Genomic DNA, 17432 nt, shown 5'->3' with positions numbered 1-17432 from the left:
AGGACCAGGACGGGGGCCTGGCAGCCCAGCGAGACTCAGCGGGGTCAGGCAGAGGGTGGCTTCCAATCCCAGAGCCCCACTCTGAGGCCGTGTGAGGTGCGGCGTGTCCCCTCTCCTCTCCTTATTAAACCTCAGCTCTCCCGTTCGTGAGTCGGGGACGATGGAGGAGAGCCCCTCACAGAGCTGTCCGGAGGGAACAAAGCCCGGCACTCTGTAGGCACCTGCACATAAGGACACAGAAGGACAGGGGGGACGCAGGGGTGGGGGGCCCTGGGCAGCTGAGGCCGAGAAGGGCACGGAGGCAGCACTGACCAGTAGGAGTTGATGATCTTGCAGAAGGCCAGCTCGCAGCACATCTTGAGGTTGCCCTGGTGCTCGGGGAGGTCAGCGGCTGAGCACTTGCTCGGGTCCACTTCACAGTTCTCATCTGACTCATACAGCGCTTTGATGAACTCCCCTGTGGCCAGAGGGCAGGAGGGGACAGTGAGGACCTGGCGAGCTTGCCCCGCCTCTGCCCTCTGCCCCTGGCCGGCCCACACGCCCTACCCAGTGCGTCCTGCAGGTACTTCTGGCCCACCAGCTTGAGGTACTCCTCGATGGCCTTGGTGGCCAGCGTGTTCTCCCGGAAGATGAGGTGCTCGTCTCCACAGCGGTCCACCTCCGACATCATCAGGTCTGTCAGGAAGTCCTGTGGAGCCAGGTGAGGAGAGTGGACCTGAGCAGACTCGGCAGGTAGGACCCTAGGGTTCCAGACCCACACCCTAGCCAGGAGCCCCTGCTCCTCGAGGCTGCTCCACTGCCAAGCTACTGGTACCCACTGGTGGGGGCTGCCTGGGAGTGAGGGCAGGGCAGCCTGATGAGGGGAGACGTCTAGCCATGGCCACATCAGAGCTGGGTACCGGATCGGCCCATGGGCCCCCGTATCCCAGCCGGACCCGCGGAACTCAAATCCCTGCTCAGCCCTGCCCAGGTCTGGTGGGGTGACGGGAGCGGAGCTCCCCCGCCCAGTGCCATCAGTGTCGAAGAGGACAGGTGGGCTGCCCTCTGCCCCTCGCACAAGCAGCTGCCACTGTCCACCCATTACTCTGATGGGGTCTCCCACACCAGACATGGGCTCGTTCTGTGTAGCCTCACAGGCAAGGATGAGAGAGAGGCAGAGGCAGTCCGGCTGCCCTGGAAGGCAGTGAGCCAGTGCTCAGTTGGAGAGAGCACCGACCTCGGCCTGGGCGGGAAGGCGGCCCACCAGCCTCTCAGCCCCAGGCGCAGCTTCACGGGCAGACACCAGGAGGGAACCTGAGCCCACGCCTTCCCTCCCGACTACAGGGAGGCTGCACGATGAACCTGCTGCATCACCCAGGTGGAAACTCCTCCCTGGAGCCTGCGCCTCCTCACGCCCACGGCCAGCCTTGTGACTTGGGGGATGGGGGGGAGGATAGGCAGGAGGCAGGAAGTCGGAGACCCGGAGGAGGGTGACAGTCGGGCCAGGGGCCGCCCTGCACAGAGGCTGCACTGGCCAGTGCGGGCCAGGGCTTCTGGAGCTCTGGAAATTCCTCACTCCGATGGGCACGACTCTGGGCCCCATCTGAAATCACAAGTGTCCCTTGAAATACAGAACCGAACTCCGGGTCCCGGAGACCTGGCTGGCTGGCCAATGGAGAGACAGGAGGGGCTGGCGGGAAGTGGCAGTTGGCCTCTCCGGGGAACACACAGCATGAGGACCCCTTCCTGACCACAGGTGACCTCCAGGGCCCCCTCTCTGAACACAGGACAGCAGAGGTAAGTACTGCGTGTACTGCTCTGCTCTTGCCCACAGGGCTTCCTGAACTCCTGGGGCAGGCGCGAGGCCCAGGTGGGGAAGAGGAGGGGCTCTCTGCTTAGAGCTAGGACCCAACAAGGGGGAAGAGGCACAGAACAGGACAGGGACCTGTCCAAGGCCACACAGCTACCTGGGCCACACTGGGCCCGAGTCTCTTGTTTCCAGGCCCTGTCCCTCCCCTCGCACTGAGGGGAGGGGGGACGGCCAGGAGAACGTGCCAGGTGCCCCCCACATAGCCCTCCCCCGGGACTGCAGGGCCCTCGTCACGTGCTTTCGAGAGGCATCGCACCCATCAGTGCCCAAGTGGTCAGAGTTCGGACAAACGTCATGCCAGCAGCCCGAGTTACTTCCTATCCTTCCACCTATTGCTCTCCCCACCTAAGGGCCCACTGGGAGGCTGCAGCCCTGGCTTCCACCTCCTTCCACAATAAGCACCCTGATTCTTCTGTCTCAGCTGTGAGTATGAGAGCAAAGGTCCCTTCAGATCGGAGTCAGACTCCCAGGCCAGCCCAGCCCTCGGGGGCCACGTACTGGAAGAACAGACACAGAGACAGAGAGGATGCTGCTCCAGCCCCTGCTGCCTCCCTGGAACTCCCTCTGGAGGCAGGGCTTCCATTCACTTAGTTTCTAGCCCCCTTCCCACTGCTAAGCAAGAAGTTAAGAGATGGTCCCACATGCAGCTTCGCCCAGGCAGGTCGGAGGCTGGGGGCAGGGGAAGGTCCAACAACGCGGAGGAACCGAGTGCTGGACCCCACGGGGCCCATGCTGGGAAAGCGCCCCTCCCTGTGCCTGCGTTGGTCCCACACCACGAGCCCAACAGGCAGGGGCTCTGAAGGGCCCGAAGGAGGCCAGGGCCTTCCAGGAACAGATAGAGGATAAGGGCCCCAACGGAGCACATGCCCTGGGCTCTGCCTGCGGACCTGAGGCCCGGCCCTGCCCGTGTCTTCCCCAAGCCCAGGCTGAGGGCTCAGGACCTTGACCAGGGCAGTCCCTCACCCCCACCACAGGCCGCAAACCACACCACGTCCAGAGGGCAGAGGCCCAGCTCCCGGGGCCAGCACGCAAGGCCTCTGCAGCGTGGATGGACCCCACGTCCAGCCCTTCTCCACTGCATCCAAGGGAGGGGGCAGGGTGGAGAGGGGGAGGTGTGCCCTCGAGGCCCACAGAACCACACTCCACTGCGGATGGGCAGGTAGGATGGGCAGGTAGGCGTGTGGAGCCTTCCAGAAGGAGCCTACCTGTCTCCAAAGCCAAGTGGGTGGGGCTGAGGTGTGGCCTGGCAGGGAGAGGCAGGTGAAAGGCCGGGAGAGGGGCCCCGCCCCGGCCCTGAAGTAGGGCCTGCTGGAGGGCTTTAGATGAGCTCTGCTCCTAGAGACTCTGGAGCTGGGGACGGCTGTAGCTGTGGCAGGCTGCCCGTCAAACAGACGGCTGCAATAGTGACTGTGTCCCATGTGTGTGAACTGGGAGTGAGGGGGGAGTCTGGGGCTCGGACAGCGGCCTGCACCCTGGCGGTCACCTGTTGGGATGTGTCCCAAACTCAACACCTCACTGGACGTGTGTGTCTGGGTCGCTGGGACCTGTGTGCCGGCAGAGGTGGGCCTCGTGGCCTGCTCGCCTCGAGCCTCAGGGAGGGGCCAGCCCTCTGGGGCAGTGGGTGAAGTCCCTAAACCCATTTCCTCACTGCAAGGTGTGCTCCGGTCCAGGGGCTCCATACCCGCCTCTGTGATCAGCTCCAACCACGGCGAAGGAGCACGAAGTCCCCACCCTCCACGATGCATCTCTTGGGTTTCAGAAACTCACCTGGCTGTGACCAGTGCCTCCACCAGAGCTGAAATCCATGACGTGGACATGGGGACCGGTAGGTAATCCATCACGTCACCCAGCCTCCCACGGGGCAACATGAGGTGGGGTCCCGCCTGAGGCCCACACACCTACCTTCACCTTGCCCGTGCTCTGAAGGATGTGCACCAGGGCCGATGCCATCTCCTCCTTGGTCTTGGCGCTGAGGATGGGCTCGAGGGCGGCGCAGAGCCCCAGGTAGTGGTTGGTGATGTGCTCGGCAAACTCCTTGTACATCTCCATGGGCAGGATGGTGATGGTCTGGTAGCGCGCCTTGATGCGGATCATGGGCCCGGGGCCCTTGCCGCTCTTGGGGTTGGGCGTCACTACCGGGTACCACTTCTCCACGAACTGCCGGCCGGCCACGGAGGCGGCGGGCAGGCTCACCAGGCCCAGGTAGCTGTTGCGTTCCTTCTTCTTCTTCTTGTCCGTCTCGCGGTACAGGTGGACGGTGACGGTGCGCAGGGGCGGCAGGTTGTGGAACTCGAAGTGCTCGCCCCAGAAGACGTTGTCAGTCTTGAGCTTGCCCGTGGTGCGTGCGTACAGCACGTCGTCCAGGCACAGCTCGCACAGGTACTTCTTCTTGGCAGGCAGGTCCTTGGCCTCGATCACCCACAGCTTCAGGATGTGCTCCACGCGCCGGCTGTTGTCCTGCGCGCACACACAGGGGGGCCGCGGTGACTGGGGGCCCAGCCGCCTGCCCATCGCCCAGCCCGTAGCGGGGAAGAGCTCTTGGAGCCTGGAGGGACCGGGCCCCGGGCGAGGGACAGCTCTGGAGTCTGACGGCCGTGGAGCTATGGGGCTGGATCTCTGCTCTACTTCGCCTTAGCTCACTGACCGTGGGCAAGTGACCATCTAAGCCTCAACTCCCTTTTTTTTATTCCCTTGGGAATTAAAACCGAGTACAGAGCAGGTAAGAGGCTGGCATGATGCCTGGCACACGACAGCCGTTTACTGGCTCCCCTGCAGTTTGCTGGTCTGCAAAGTCACTTAGAGGTAGTAAGACCATCACTAAGGCCCTTCCTTAGTAATGTCATGGCGACCAGGACCCAGCCCAGGCCAAGCTGGCCAGGGAGGCAGACACAGAAGCAAGTGATGACAGTCGGGGTCCCAGGAACCTTCTGGGAGAAGCCTGGGGGCAGTAGGAACACAGGAGGGCACCAGCCTGGGCCGGCGGCGCTCGCCTGGAGGAGGGAACAGAAAGCGAAGCTGGACTCGAAGGGATGAGCAGGATTCGGCCGGGGGGGAGATGGTCAAGAGCTCCAGGCAGATGGACACCAGCACCCAAAACCCCAGTGCTCAGTTCTCTGGCCCAGCGTCTTCAGTGTACAGCTTCGAAGGCTGAGGCCCCCAGCACGAGGCCCCCAGCCTCTTTCAGAGCCCAGCACTACGGCCCGCTCGGGCCCTGCCTGCACGCAGGCTGCCTGCACCCCCAAGCCCAGGCCACACCAGAGACCCCTCCGTCTGCTCCCTCACGTCGGCGTCTGTGCTCTGCTCTGAGTCTAGCCTCCACCCCCGTGCTCTGGGGACAGCGGACACAGGCCCACCTTGTTGGGATGCACCGCTCGCCGCAGGTTCTCCATCCACTTGTCCCGCTCGGCCGCTGACCGGCAGGAGAAGCACTTGCTTCCCGACGACGTCGTCACCTGTGGGGGACGGGCAGGACAGCGTAACGGGGAGGGGAAGGCAGCAAGGAGGCGTGATGGAGGACCTCCAGGACTTGGGGGAGTTTCGGCTGCCGGGTCTGACAGCACCCCAGCCCCAGGCAGGAGGCAGAACAACGACTCCCATATTTCACATTTGCGGGTGGTGCACCAAGACCTGTGGTCCCAGAGCAAGACGGTGACAGGAGGGTGGCCCAGCCCCGTGCCAGCTGGTGCCTAGTCCTGGCTCCTCACCCCTGCCTCAGTGCCCTCTGACCACGGGAAAGCACCTTTCTGAGTCCAACCTCATTCTCCTGGAGATGGTGGGAGGCAGAGGGCACGGGCCCCCACACGAGTCAGAGAGCAAGGCTTCACCCAAGTCTCCCTCTAGCGGTGGAGCCACAGGCACCTAGCAGACAACCACGGGTTGGCACGAGGGTCACCTTGGTCCTCAGCGGACACCTGCTGGTGATGCTTCTCTTGCCAAGTGACAGTGACAGCAATGGCGGTCACAGAAGGCTAACCTACTTGGGGCCAGACTAGAGCACTGAGAACTGGGCTGTCTGGGTGTGCTGGGCCCTGGGGTCCTGCCTGGAACCCTCACCCTCCCCTCCCTGTCTGACTTGCCCATCTTCTGGTCTCCTCCAGGTGAGCAAGCCCAGCCCAAGCTGTTCCTGCCCTGTTCCCGCTGTCCCCGGCACGCCGAGGTCTCCACCAGGGAACCAGACGCTTTATCTAGCCGTTCACGGGCCTGCAGAAGCCACAGCACCCCCTGCTGTGGACCAGTGGGCAGGCACCATCTTCAGCCCGCCCCAGAGAGAAGTCAGAGGCCAGAAGGAGCCCAGCTAGGCCAGGAGTCCTGAACCGGAAACGGCACCCAGTGGGCACAGGGCTAGGGCAGATGCCAGGCACCACCCTCCTCTTCCCCTGGAGCTGGGGGTGCCGGGAGGTTGCCCTATTAGTCCCAGGGTCGTGCCTCTGTCAGAAAGCTCTCCTAATTATGCAAGACTGTTGGGGGTGGGAAGCTTCCCAGAAACAGAGGTGGGAAGAGAACATGAATAATTAGAGAAGCAATTAGGAACTCCCAGCAACACCTGCGACATTAGTTACCCTGGCTCTGGCTTGGCCTCGGGCTTGTAGGGTGACCTTTGACATTGTCTTGCCCTCACTGGGCCTCAGATTCCCCATCTACAGGGAAGCACTGGACAGGTGATCCTCGGTAACAGCCCTGTCAGGTTGGGTGGCTGACCCTCTGCTCTCAAACCTTGGGTCACAGAACGCCGGGGCAGGAAAGATTCTGCCTTTCACCACGCAGAGGCAGGGACAGGGCCAGAAAAGGGGACACTCCCCACTGCCCTACAATGCACTGGAGTGGTTTTGCAGGAGGGGTGAGCAGGCCTCGAGACCAGCTCTGGGGCTTGAGCCATTCCACATACGCCTTGAACTCCCCCCCACCCACTTGGACCTCTTGTACTTCCCAGCATGGGGGACGGTGCTGATCTGTCTCCAAGGAGGCCACAGAGCAGGAATGAAGCCCCCGTCTCCCAGCTCCACTTGGTCTCTTAGGAGGCAAAAGCTATGACAGATTCTGGCCGCTGTCTGGCCAGAGCCTGGCCCCTGCGGAGGCCAGGCAGCACTCTAGGCGGGCGTCTGGAGGAGACCTGGCCTCGCGGGAAGAGGACACCAGTACCCGCCCCGCCCCTGCGGCAGGACCCACCTCGAAGCAGTAGTCCTGGCCCAGGATGCTGCTGTGCACTGGCTTGATGACCACCTCCTCCTCCATGCTGAGGTCCAGCGCCTCCACCGCGCTGCTGGGGCTGAGCAGGGACTCGTGCGAGCGAGACTCCTTCAGCCTCGGCATCAGATGGGACCTGGGGGGAGGGCAGCAGGGTGCGTCAGGTCAGGCCTGCCCTGTCCCCTCCCTTCCCTTCTCCTCCAGGAAGCCTGCCCAGAACCCCCCATTTGGAGGCAATCACTCCCCTCAACTCCCACGGTCCTTTCTGTCGTAAGGCAGAGTTGGGGGGAGGCGACATCATGGTGCTGGAGTCACGGAGACCAGCCAGTCCCTTTGCCCCAAGGCAGGACTCTGGGTAAAGGGCTCAGCCCCTAAGTGGCGGGGGGTTGGCCGGGGGGGGGGCCGGCGGGGAGGTAAGGAGTTGAAAGTCAGCACTGGGTGCAGGGTAGGGCTGGACCTGGCTTCTCAGCAGCCTGAGACCCACAGAGAGGAGCGGACCCGACCCAGGCAGCCTTCTGGGGGTCTGGTGCCTTCCCCATCCCATCCCCTCCCCTCTGCTCCAGTCCCCATCCAAAACAGAAGCAGTTGCCCTGTTCCAACATTTGTCCAGGACATCACTGCCGACAGAACCCTTTCTCGTACACCATCCCACTCCGCCCACTGGCCCCAGGCAATGCAGGAGCACCGGGAACTCTGCTGCTCCTTTCTTACAGACCGTGAGGCTCAAAACAGAAGGGATGCAGCCATCTCTGCATGGTGCCCAAGAGCTGAGACTCAGACAGGGTCCACAGGCTGGGGTTCGGGGGTCAGGCCAGAGTCAGTGGGTCCAGCACAGGCACAAAGAGCACAGGTAGTTCACTCCACCTGATGCCCAAATGGAACCTGGACCAGGACTGGCTCTGACAGACCTGGCCTTGGACCTGGGCCCACTGCTCACCTACCACGTGGCCCTAGACAAGTCACTTCCCCTCTCTGAGCCTCAGTTTCCTCGGCACTTCACGAGGAAAGCGCCTTAGACGGCATCTGCTCCGGTGCTCGACAGAGCCCACCTCGGAAAGGCAAACGTCCCTTTCCAGAGTCAACAGGACACACAGCAATGCCCCACTGGGCCCCCTCCCACAGCCGGGGCACAGGAAAAGCCAGAGGACCAGTCAGGCTTGCAAAGACCACCCCGGGAGAGGCTGGGCAGGCCTCGCCCCTACTCATGTCCACAGTCCAAACCCTGGCCTTAGCTCACCCAGACCTCCTTCCCCCAACACCCTCTGCTTTTCAGCTCCTGGCCTCCGGGTCCAAGGCTCAGGCCATCACCTCTCCCTGTCTCGCCAAAGACCCTCTCTCAGGTCAGTGAGGCCTGGCAGGACCACCACAGACCTCCCTGTAGGGCACATACACCCCATAACCCATTTCCATAACCACCTGTGGTAAGAGGGCCTGAGGTCCACCATGTGTGGACCCAGGAATCCAGAGATGAGCCGAACAGACCCTGCCCAGAGGGCTTCACAGGCTGACAGAGGCCACCCTCCAGCCCCTATACTTCTCCATGGCAACAGCCCTCCCTGACACGCTGTCCTGTGCTAGGCACTGCATGGGAATCAGGGCTGGAACTGGGACCCCAGCTCTTGGGGACCTCACAGCCCAACCCAAGAGACCCAGTCGGGCTCCCCCGTGCCCAGCATGAAGCTGGCGCAGAGCAGGGCCCAGATCCCTGGAGCCGAGTCAATGCCCTCAGGCAGGACTCCTGAAAGCTCCCAGGGGAGCGGACCAGAGGGAAGCTGTGAGGCAGGCTAAAGTCAGGTCAGAACCCAGCCAAACCTCCCCAGGACGCACTCGAGGCCCAAGGCCACTGGCACGCACAGCTGTGGTGCCTCTGCTCCTCCAGAACCCTCTCCGGGAGACCACACCGCACACACGCACTGCTGCGGCCACACCAGGTGCTGACAGGCTTCTCCCGGTGACAAACCCTCCACGTCCTGCTCGAAAGGCCCAGCCTCCTTCCCATCACGGCACTGACCAATGTGGTGGCTGGGTCTGCCATCCACTCTGTTGAGATTCCACCCTGGGCCTCCCTCCATACCTCAGTACAAGGGACGCCCTACCTCAGTTGCCGGGGAAATCACCCACCTCGGAAGGGCTGAGACCCAGAGCCCCCAGGCCCGCTGTCCAGGGCTGAAAACCCAGCCCACCGATCAAGATCAGGCTGCTTTCTGGCCCAGCCCGGAAAGCCCTGCCAGGTAAGATGCTGGGAGCTGGGGCGGGTGGAGCGGGCACCCAGGAAGTATTCTACATAGGGAGGAGCTGGCAGGCTGCGGCACCGCCTCCTGCCTGGGGCACCTGAACGAGCCGGCTGGGGAGAGGAGAGAGAGGCACACTCAGCAGACAGGGCCTGCCCAGGGAGACCCGAGGGGGCCTTCGTTCCACAGCCCAGGAGCCCAGCGGGCCCAGGCCAGACCCCAAAGCAGCCAAACCCCGGAACCCGTGGCTGCAGAACCCTCCTCTTCCTTCCCCACCATCCTGCCCCACAAGCAGGCCCCAACTGGCCCAGGCCTCACTGCGAAGGCTCCTGACAGAATGGAGGACTACGGGAAGCTCAAGGCTAAGGCATTCTGGCCGCAGCTGGGCAGCCCTGACCCTCCCCACCTCCCCAGGGATTCTCTAAGTGGGAGGACCTTGAAGCAGGGGCCGCACCCACCCCTGCAGCCCAAGCTCACTGCGGGGGGCGGGGGAGGGTGTCCAGGGAGGCCCAGTGGCTACTCCTAGATCTCCCAGGTGCTTCTGGGAGTAGAGCTGAGGGCCAGGCTCTGACCACTGCCCTATGATGGGGCAGGGCTAGTGGGCCTTTGCTCTCTGACTCACAGGCAGACGCATATCCTTCTCGCTCAGCCTGCAGTCCACCTGCCCCCCGCTCCCCACAAGGCTCGTGGGGGAGAGAAAGGGGCACCTATTCACCAGGCCCTGACATGCAGCTCTGGGCCCAGAGGGGAGCTGGTCTGCTGTGACCCTGCAGGGTGGGACCTCCTGGCACAGGGGACTGCTCCTGTGGCAGTGACTGATAAGCTAGATGACTGGGGCTCAGGGAGGGAAAATGGTCACTTGGTCACTGGACCCAGCAGGCCCACCTCACAGCCTAAGATCTACCTCTTCCAGGAAGCCAGCCAGCCCTGTCCCAGGCCCACAGCACAGCACCCCCTAAAACTCCACCGCAGGGACCCCTGCCCCATCAATCACCCACGGCAGGCCTCGACCCGGCCCGCCTCTGCTCCAGCCAGCATTGCTGGGCACTTCCTTCCTCACCTCCAGCTCCTGCCTTCCCAGGCTGGGCCAGAAGCCCATCCCGGGAGGGACCGTGCTGCAAGAGGGCAGCGAGCAGGCACGGTGTCCCTACCCAGGAAGCTTGGTGGGCGCCCACCTCCACTCGGCCAGGGCACCCAGCTGGTCACCTTCAACTGCACACAACTCTGCCAGGAACACTCATCTACCCATTTCACAGAAAGGTAAGATGGGCTCAGGGAGCAGCAGTCCCTGCATCTGCCCGAGGCCCCCTGCTGGAAGGAGGACACAGGTTGGTCTGGGAGCCCCGCCCATGGCGGCCCTCTGTGGCGCGGAGGTCTGCGCTCTGACACCATCGTACGCAGGGCCTCTGCTGCCCCGAGGCTGGGGTGGGAGAGAAGCTGGCCCAACACACCCACTGTGTGGCCTCCCCCAGTGCTCAGCTCGGTCTGTGACGGCACCCGCCGGGGACCTCCTGTGGTATCTGGGGACCAGAGCCTCAGTCTTTGGTGAGATGGCACCAAGGAAGACAAAATCCGTCGCAGGGGACCTCTGCTCGTGCAGGTTATCCCCACAGCCCAGGTCTGAGCTACTCCTCACAACAACCCTGCCAGGGACACCACGCTGGGTCAGAGAGGCCACAGAACCAGGTCCCACGGCAGTGCTGTGGGCTCCACGTGCCTGGCCCTCCTTACCTGGGCCAGGCTCGCCCTGGGCTGTGCCCGCAGGAAACAGCACACACAGCACTTGGCTGAATCCTCACAAGGCTGAGAGGACGCCCACCGGACCCCGGCGAGGCCTGCTTCAGGGAAGGCAGGTGACCGGCTCAGGGTCTCAGCTTCCTCCTGAAGTGACCCCTGTCCGTGCCCCAACCCCCCCCCAGGGGCCCTTTCCTCATCTGAAAGATAAAGAAGGACTCTCTGTCTCAAATAGCAATAAATGGTAACACGCACACACTGAAGTGCTGGAGAGAGGGTCTGCAGGGAGAGGCATTCCCCCAGGCGATGGAGTCATGAAGAGGGGCTTTCCCATCAAGACCACGTGGGCTCAGCTGCAGCCCTGCTGGCCGGGGTGCATCTGCCTGTCCCACCTCACCCTGGGCTCCTCTTCCCCAGGGGTCACGATTCCCTCAGGCAGGCCTCCAGGCACAGGCAGTCCCCTCCACCTAGAAATCCCCTTGTCCTATCCAACCTTCAATACCCAGCATCAGAGCCTCTTCTTCCAGGAAGCCTTCTCAGACTCCCAGGGCAGAGAGTGACCTCAAACCCTAATGTTCATTAGGCTGTGCTGGGAAGGCCTGTCACAGAGCTGTCTCCTTACCAGGAAGGGGGCTCCTCGTGGGGAGGGCTGGGTCTGGATCAGCGCTAAGATTCAGAGTTCCTGGATCAAAGCCCCAACACCGCAGGAGCTGAGGTCAGCTAAGCCTGGGGGAGGCGGAGGAGGTCAGCTGGGATGAGGACAATCCTCCCTGGTCCCTCAGACGCTGTTAGTAGGAGAAAGCACCGGCCTTCGGGGCAGCCGCCTGCCCACGGCCAGTTCCCAAGAGCAGCACCCTGGTGCTTGCCCAGAATCTCCAAGAAACACCCCTCCTCTTGATCTGTCCAGGTATGGGGCGCTCCCTCCATGTCTCCCAAGGTCAGGGGCTCATCCAACCCTCTGTGGCTGCACCCTCCATCACAGCCGCATCCTCCCGAGACCGTCCCAGACCCAGCTGATGCTCTAGACCTTCGACAGCCGCCCAGTCACTAGAGGCCCCATGTCCCCTGCAGTCCCCCCTTCCTGACCTGGACCAGCTGTTCAGGTGGCCTTTACCTGCGTCCTCCATGCCATGGAATCCTCACACTTCCTGGGAGGGGGGGTGGTGCCACGATTCTCAGGTCACAGACAGGAGAGCCAAGGCCACAGGGGAGGGAGGCCTGCCCTGACCTCCTCTGCCTCTGAGAGGTCTTGGCCAGGGCCTGGGGGGCAGTGGGGGAGGGGGGCAGTGCCCTCCCACCAGATGGGCCCCTCTGCCCAACATAGTGTCACTCCTGCCCTCGGCGCTCCCCTCACAGCCTACGGAGAATCAAGTCTCAGTGCTTCACCCTGGGGTTGAGCCCTCCCCGAAACTCTACCCCTGCCACACCACACCCTGGCAAAGGACCTAGACTCTCCTCGCCAGCGGGTCCCAGGCCAGCAGGAACTCCCTCCCTCTGGGGGGACCTCTGCCCAGGCTGTTTCCTGAACCCGTCCCACCCTTCCCTCCACTCTCTGCCCGACAACAGCCTTTCCTGTCAGCGTTCAAAGCCCAGTCCGAATGCAGCCACCATCACACTGTCCCTGGTCTCTCCCGGGCCGGGTGGCTGAGCCCCACTCCACACCACTTTCCCACCTGTCTCCTTACCCAGTTCTCATGAGAACCCATCAGGACTGAGGTACCGCACCTCAGAAAGGCCAGGTGTCGTGCCCAAGATCGCACAGGCAGCAAGTGGCCAAGGGGGACTGGAACCCCGTTCAGCACACTCCAAGCCTAACGCTGTCCGCGCAAGCCTCGCCTTCCCCTCTGCCCACAGGCGGCCACGCAGGGCCACAGCCAGCCGACCTGCTCGCCGTGACCCGCTTCGCTCCAGGTCGGCTGGAAGAGCCGCGGGGTTGGCTGGGGTTGGGCAGCGGCGCCCAGGGCCCAGGAGCCCGGGAAATGTGGGCACGCCACAGGCACGGGCGGAGCCGCTGTTGGAGATATAGCCAGGCACCAAGAGCAGCCTACTGTGAGGGTGGGGGGGTGGCAGGAACAACGGGACATTGTCCTGGCTCCTGGGCCACAGCCTTATCTGATAGCCTTCCAGCCAACCCATGAGCTGTTTTTCAACTCCGTCCTTTTTTCTCTTAAAAGGTTAGTGACACAAAAGTTTAGCAAATTCCCTATTATTACAAGGAGGGAGGAGACCTGAAAATAAAACTTGTGATAATTAAAAAGCCCTATATGACACGGGGAGGATGTTCCCAGCTACGGGTGGGGTGAGTTGAGAGTGGGATTGGATAGCCTGGAAGGTAAGAGGCTCAGAATCTCCTTCCAAACCTCAAAGGGCAGAGGGAGTTGCCGTGCCTGCCCCCAGAGGGCAGGGCTGGGACCAGGAGAGGCCAATTCCAGCTCAGTCACACTGTCCACAAATGGGCCAGCCTGGTTTGGTTTTAGAGGAGCGGGCACCCTGTCTCTGGAGGCATGCAAGCAGGAGCTGGGAGCTCTCTTTCAGACATGTCGAGGAGGCGCTGCCCGCGCTGCTTGGGGGCTGCTGGCATAACAGGCAGGCAGGCAGCGGAGTTAAGCCCCAGGGATAAACACGCAGCCCACACACCTGCTGCTGGGAACGGGCAGGAGAGCAGCAGGCCCTGGCGCCAAGGGTGCCCGGCTGTAGGAGGAAATCTAGTCTCCATTCCCTATAAAACACACAACCATGAGTACTTTTAACTCGTGCCACTCTCTAGGACTCAGTTTCCCCATCTCTGAGCAGGGAGAACTGACATGCCTTCCTCCCAGGGCTCCTGAGAGCGTCAACTGAGACAAGGCAAGGAGGTGCTCGGGGGAACAGGGGTCAACGCCAGCGACCACACCAGTCACTCATGCCGGTCCCCATCCTCTTTTGTCTGCTCTAGTCACTGCCTCATGCCAGACACCCCTGCAAGAGCACGGACACAGCTGTGAACAAGGCCGATTAAGGATTACACACCGGCATCAAGGCTGATGTTTCTAGGGGAGATGACACTCCTGATGTGTGGGGTAACGAGACAGGGATTTTGCAGGCCATTCTCTGTTCCTTTCCCCTGACCACTCAAATCTCTCACCTTCTCCAGGCCTCAGTTTCCCCCATCTGCAAACAAACTACATCTAGCCAAATGCTCTGGGATGCCTCCAAAAAGCCCCCCCTAAAAACAAAAACGCAATAAAAGCCCCTAATCTCTTGAAGGGAAAGGAAGAAAGAGGGTGTCTGTGGGTGGGCAGGAGACCCTGCTGAGGGCCCACTTTAGCCCTTCGGCCTGTGACCCCGAGACCTGGCCTCTCACCTGCACGCCTGTGTGGTCTCACGCCACTGCCTACAGCCACAACCAGGCCTGGACGGGGCAGAAATCCTGGACAAGGTTGGTCTCCACGGAGGAGGTGCCCACTTGAGGGCTGGCAGAACCCGTGGACTTTGGAGTCGGTCAGAACATGCCAACCATGTTTCCACCTGTCACAGCCAGGCAGATCCAGGGAGCTGTGCCCACAGTAGAAGAAGCCAGGTCCCGGGGCACAGTCAGGGGGAGGGCGCTGACCTCCTGAGAATCAAGCAGCCTGACACAAACAAGGCAGAAAGCCCCTCCCCCCTCGCCCACCCAGAACATCCAGCGGAGCCATCTCTTCCCCAGGCCCAGCCTTGCCCTGCTGGCCTGGGAACCGTTTGCTGAAGCCAGCGCTCACTCCTGGCCCCGCTGGGGTCCCAGGGGAGGGGAGAAGAATGCAGCTGCCTGGTGGCCCCCAGGACCCTGGGGAGACAGAGCCTGTCCTTAAAAGGCAGAGAGGCTGGCCGCCCTGCCTGGGAAGGCTTCCTGGGATGACAGGGCCTAGAGGCCTGGTCCGTCTCGGCCCAGGGCTCTCTAAGTCCAAGGCAGAGGGGCAGATCCCAGCAGTCACTAGAACCAGTGTGAGCCCATCCGCACACCCACACTGAGCCCTGGGCTGGGAGGTGCCCGGTCTCCTGCCTCACCCTATCCCTGGGAGCCTGTGCCTTCCCGACACCGCAGGGCTGAGTTGGAAAAGGAGAGTCCACACGCCGGCAACCAAGACAGGAGGACAGGATGTCTCCTCACGTGCCACGGCTACAGCGCAGCCCGAGGCCTGGCTCCAGGGGTGCCCCGTATATGCTGAACCATCGACACTGTGGCAGCTGCTGCTTTCTCACCTGCTGAGATACTTCAGAGACTGTGACCGAACCCCCAACATGTCAACTTCCCATTAACATAAGGGACCATCCACTAACCACCACTATTCCTCCTCCCAGCCACCCAGAATCCCGTCAGCGAAACCTCCTGGCTGCCTGTTGCTGACGTGGGGAGAGGCCAGGGACATGAGGGGGCTGCTTCTGGCCCCTGAGCTGGAGAGGCGCCCCTCAGCATCCTGACCATCCCCCATCCCACCCTTTCCACTATGATTCTGCAGCCTAAGGGAGTTTTCAAAGAACATTCAGGGACACATTTACCTCCCCACATCCCTACATCTTTTTTCGGGGGAGAGGGGAGGGCAAGGGGCACACAGAGAGAGAAGAAACAAAAAACTTTCCATCTATTCCCCCAAGTTATCCCGCAGCCTGAATAATTTCCGGTTTTTAATCAATAGTTGTCAGACTTGTCAAATGACTTCGGGGACCACAAAGGAGTTTTTAAACATTCATAAACCTCAGCAGAAGAGCAAAGTGCCCTGAATTTTAAAAGAAGAGCATCTGAGGAACATTCATTGAATAGGATGAGATCTGGGCAAATCGAAAGCGAGTTGAGGGCCAAGTGCTCCTGCCGCTGCTGAGCGGGGACAGCTCTCCGTCCCTTCCTGGTCCCCAGGAGAAACCGCCGAGCCCAGCCCGGCCGCTCAGGAAGATTAAGGAGAATGACACCCCAAACCCTAAGGTCCCCTCAGCTCCCCCAAGTAAAGCTCCCCCAGGCAGGAGCACAGCAGCAGCCCCATCTGGCCCACGGCTCCTCCACTAGGAAGACTCTGGAGAACGGTCGAGGCTCCGGCCGTGCTGTCCCTTCCCTGCGAGCTCAGTCTGTGCCAGTCTCCTCCTCACATGTGTGAACACGGCCCGTGCATCCCCTTGGTCCCACAGATCACACCGCCGAGTGTGGGACTAGCTTCTGACTCGTTCCCCCACCTCCACCCAGGACCATAAATACCAACAGCTGCCACAGGCCCTGGGGACCCACGACCCAAGTGGGGAAGGATGATGAAATGAAAACAAAGAACAAACTGAAAACCAAGGCTTCCATTCCCCAAGGAAGCAACTTCCCTCTTGCTTACCTAATTCCTCCCAGCTCTCCACCTCCAGGAAGCCCTCCTAGGCTCAGCAGACCCCTCCAAAGAATGTCATCTTCTCCCCTCTTACCCCTCCATCCCAGACCCAGGTGCCGTGCCAGGTGGTCTTCTGGTGCTGTGCAAGTCATTCACGTTAGGGTGACAAGGCGATCTGGGGACTGTCCTTCCCCCACCCCTGGGCATTAAGCTTCCTACCTCAACCAAGGACCAGCCACGTGTCAACACAGCCCCAGCCCCTGGCACCATGCTGGTTGATGACTGGTCTAATGTGGTGAGGCCTCCTTCCTTAAAAACAAACACACATAAACATAAAGTTCTGTGACTTTGGTCAAATTAAATAACCTGCACGTCTCAGTTTCCTTATCTGTAAAATGGGGAAGACATCACCTTTGGTGCTACAGGTGTAACCTGACACGCAGGGAGCCCTGCTTTACCCTGGGCATTCTGCCCCTTCCCACCTTGCAGCACTTCTCCTTTAAGTAGGCACCTCCACGTCCCCATTTAAGGAGAGACGGGCACCCTAGGTTCTAGCAGCAATGCCCATCTCCTGTCCCGCCACCACTTAGGACAGAGGGGCTCTGTGGCCTCAGGGAGATGAGGCAAAGACACGAAGGGGAAGGGGCATGGGCCAAGGGAGCACAGACCTCGGGTTGGTCTCTCCTGCACCTCAGTTTTCTCACCTGACAAGTGGGCTGCGCTGCCCTCCTCCCAGAGCCTGATGGAGGTCTGACATGCGAACACCCACCCCGCCTGGTTTGAGCTAATCCAGCGCCCCAGTATATAGTTACTGAGTGCCTCCAGCATGCCAGCGCTAAGTCTGGGGGCCTTGGGACCCCAGCTCCCCATCCTCCCAAAGCCTGGTGTCTGGGAGTCCCAGCAGGGCATCAGAGCTCTGCTTCCCAGACCGAAACTCACAGGAGACAGCCAGGAGTGCTCAACAGCAGCAAAAAAGCAGGAGCGGGGCGGGGGTGCTGACAATAAGCCACAGGCTCCCAGGCCGCCAGCAGAGGCAAAAACGCATGTCAAAAGCAGGGCGTGGCTGCCGAGTTCCTCCTGCTCCTAGTGACCCACCCATCCGTGGCTCTCCAGCTC

At 61.8% G+C, this 17432-nt stretch overlaps 1 protein-coding gene across 2 annotated transcripts in view; it reads right to left on the bottom strand.

Moving 5' to 3' along the window:
- Nucleotides 1–17432, bottom strand: part of DAB2IP (DAB2 interacting protein) — a 123957-nt gene that overhangs the window by 18445 nt on the left and 88080 nt on the right. For both annotated transcript variants that reach the window (XM_065878575.1, XM_065878576.1), the window contains 5 exons: nucleotides 7016–7169; nucleotides 5203–5301; nucleotides 3752–4306; nucleotides 547–688; nucleotides 313–457 (listed from right to left, as the gene is read on the bottom strand). In XM_065878575.1, the coding sequence (XP_065734647.1) occupies nucleotides 313–457; nucleotides 547–688; nucleotides 3752–4306; nucleotides 5203–5301; nucleotides 7016–7169 (1095 nt within the window). The remainder of the gene's footprint in view (nucleotides 1–312; nucleotides 458–546; nucleotides 689–3751; nucleotides 4307–5202; nucleotides 5302–7015; nucleotides 7170–17432) is intronic.

Source organism: Phocoena phocoena, chromosome 6 (genome assembly GCF_963924675.1).
Source record: "Phocoena phocoena chromosome 6, mPhoPho1.1, whole genome shotgun sequence".
Classification (NCBI taxonomy): Eukaryota; Metazoa; Chordata; class Mammalia; order Artiodactyla; family Phocoenidae; genus Phocoena; species Phocoena phocoena.
The sequence above is the reverse complement of the archived record's forward strand: the minus strand, read 5'-3'. Positions and strand labels throughout refer to the sequence as shown.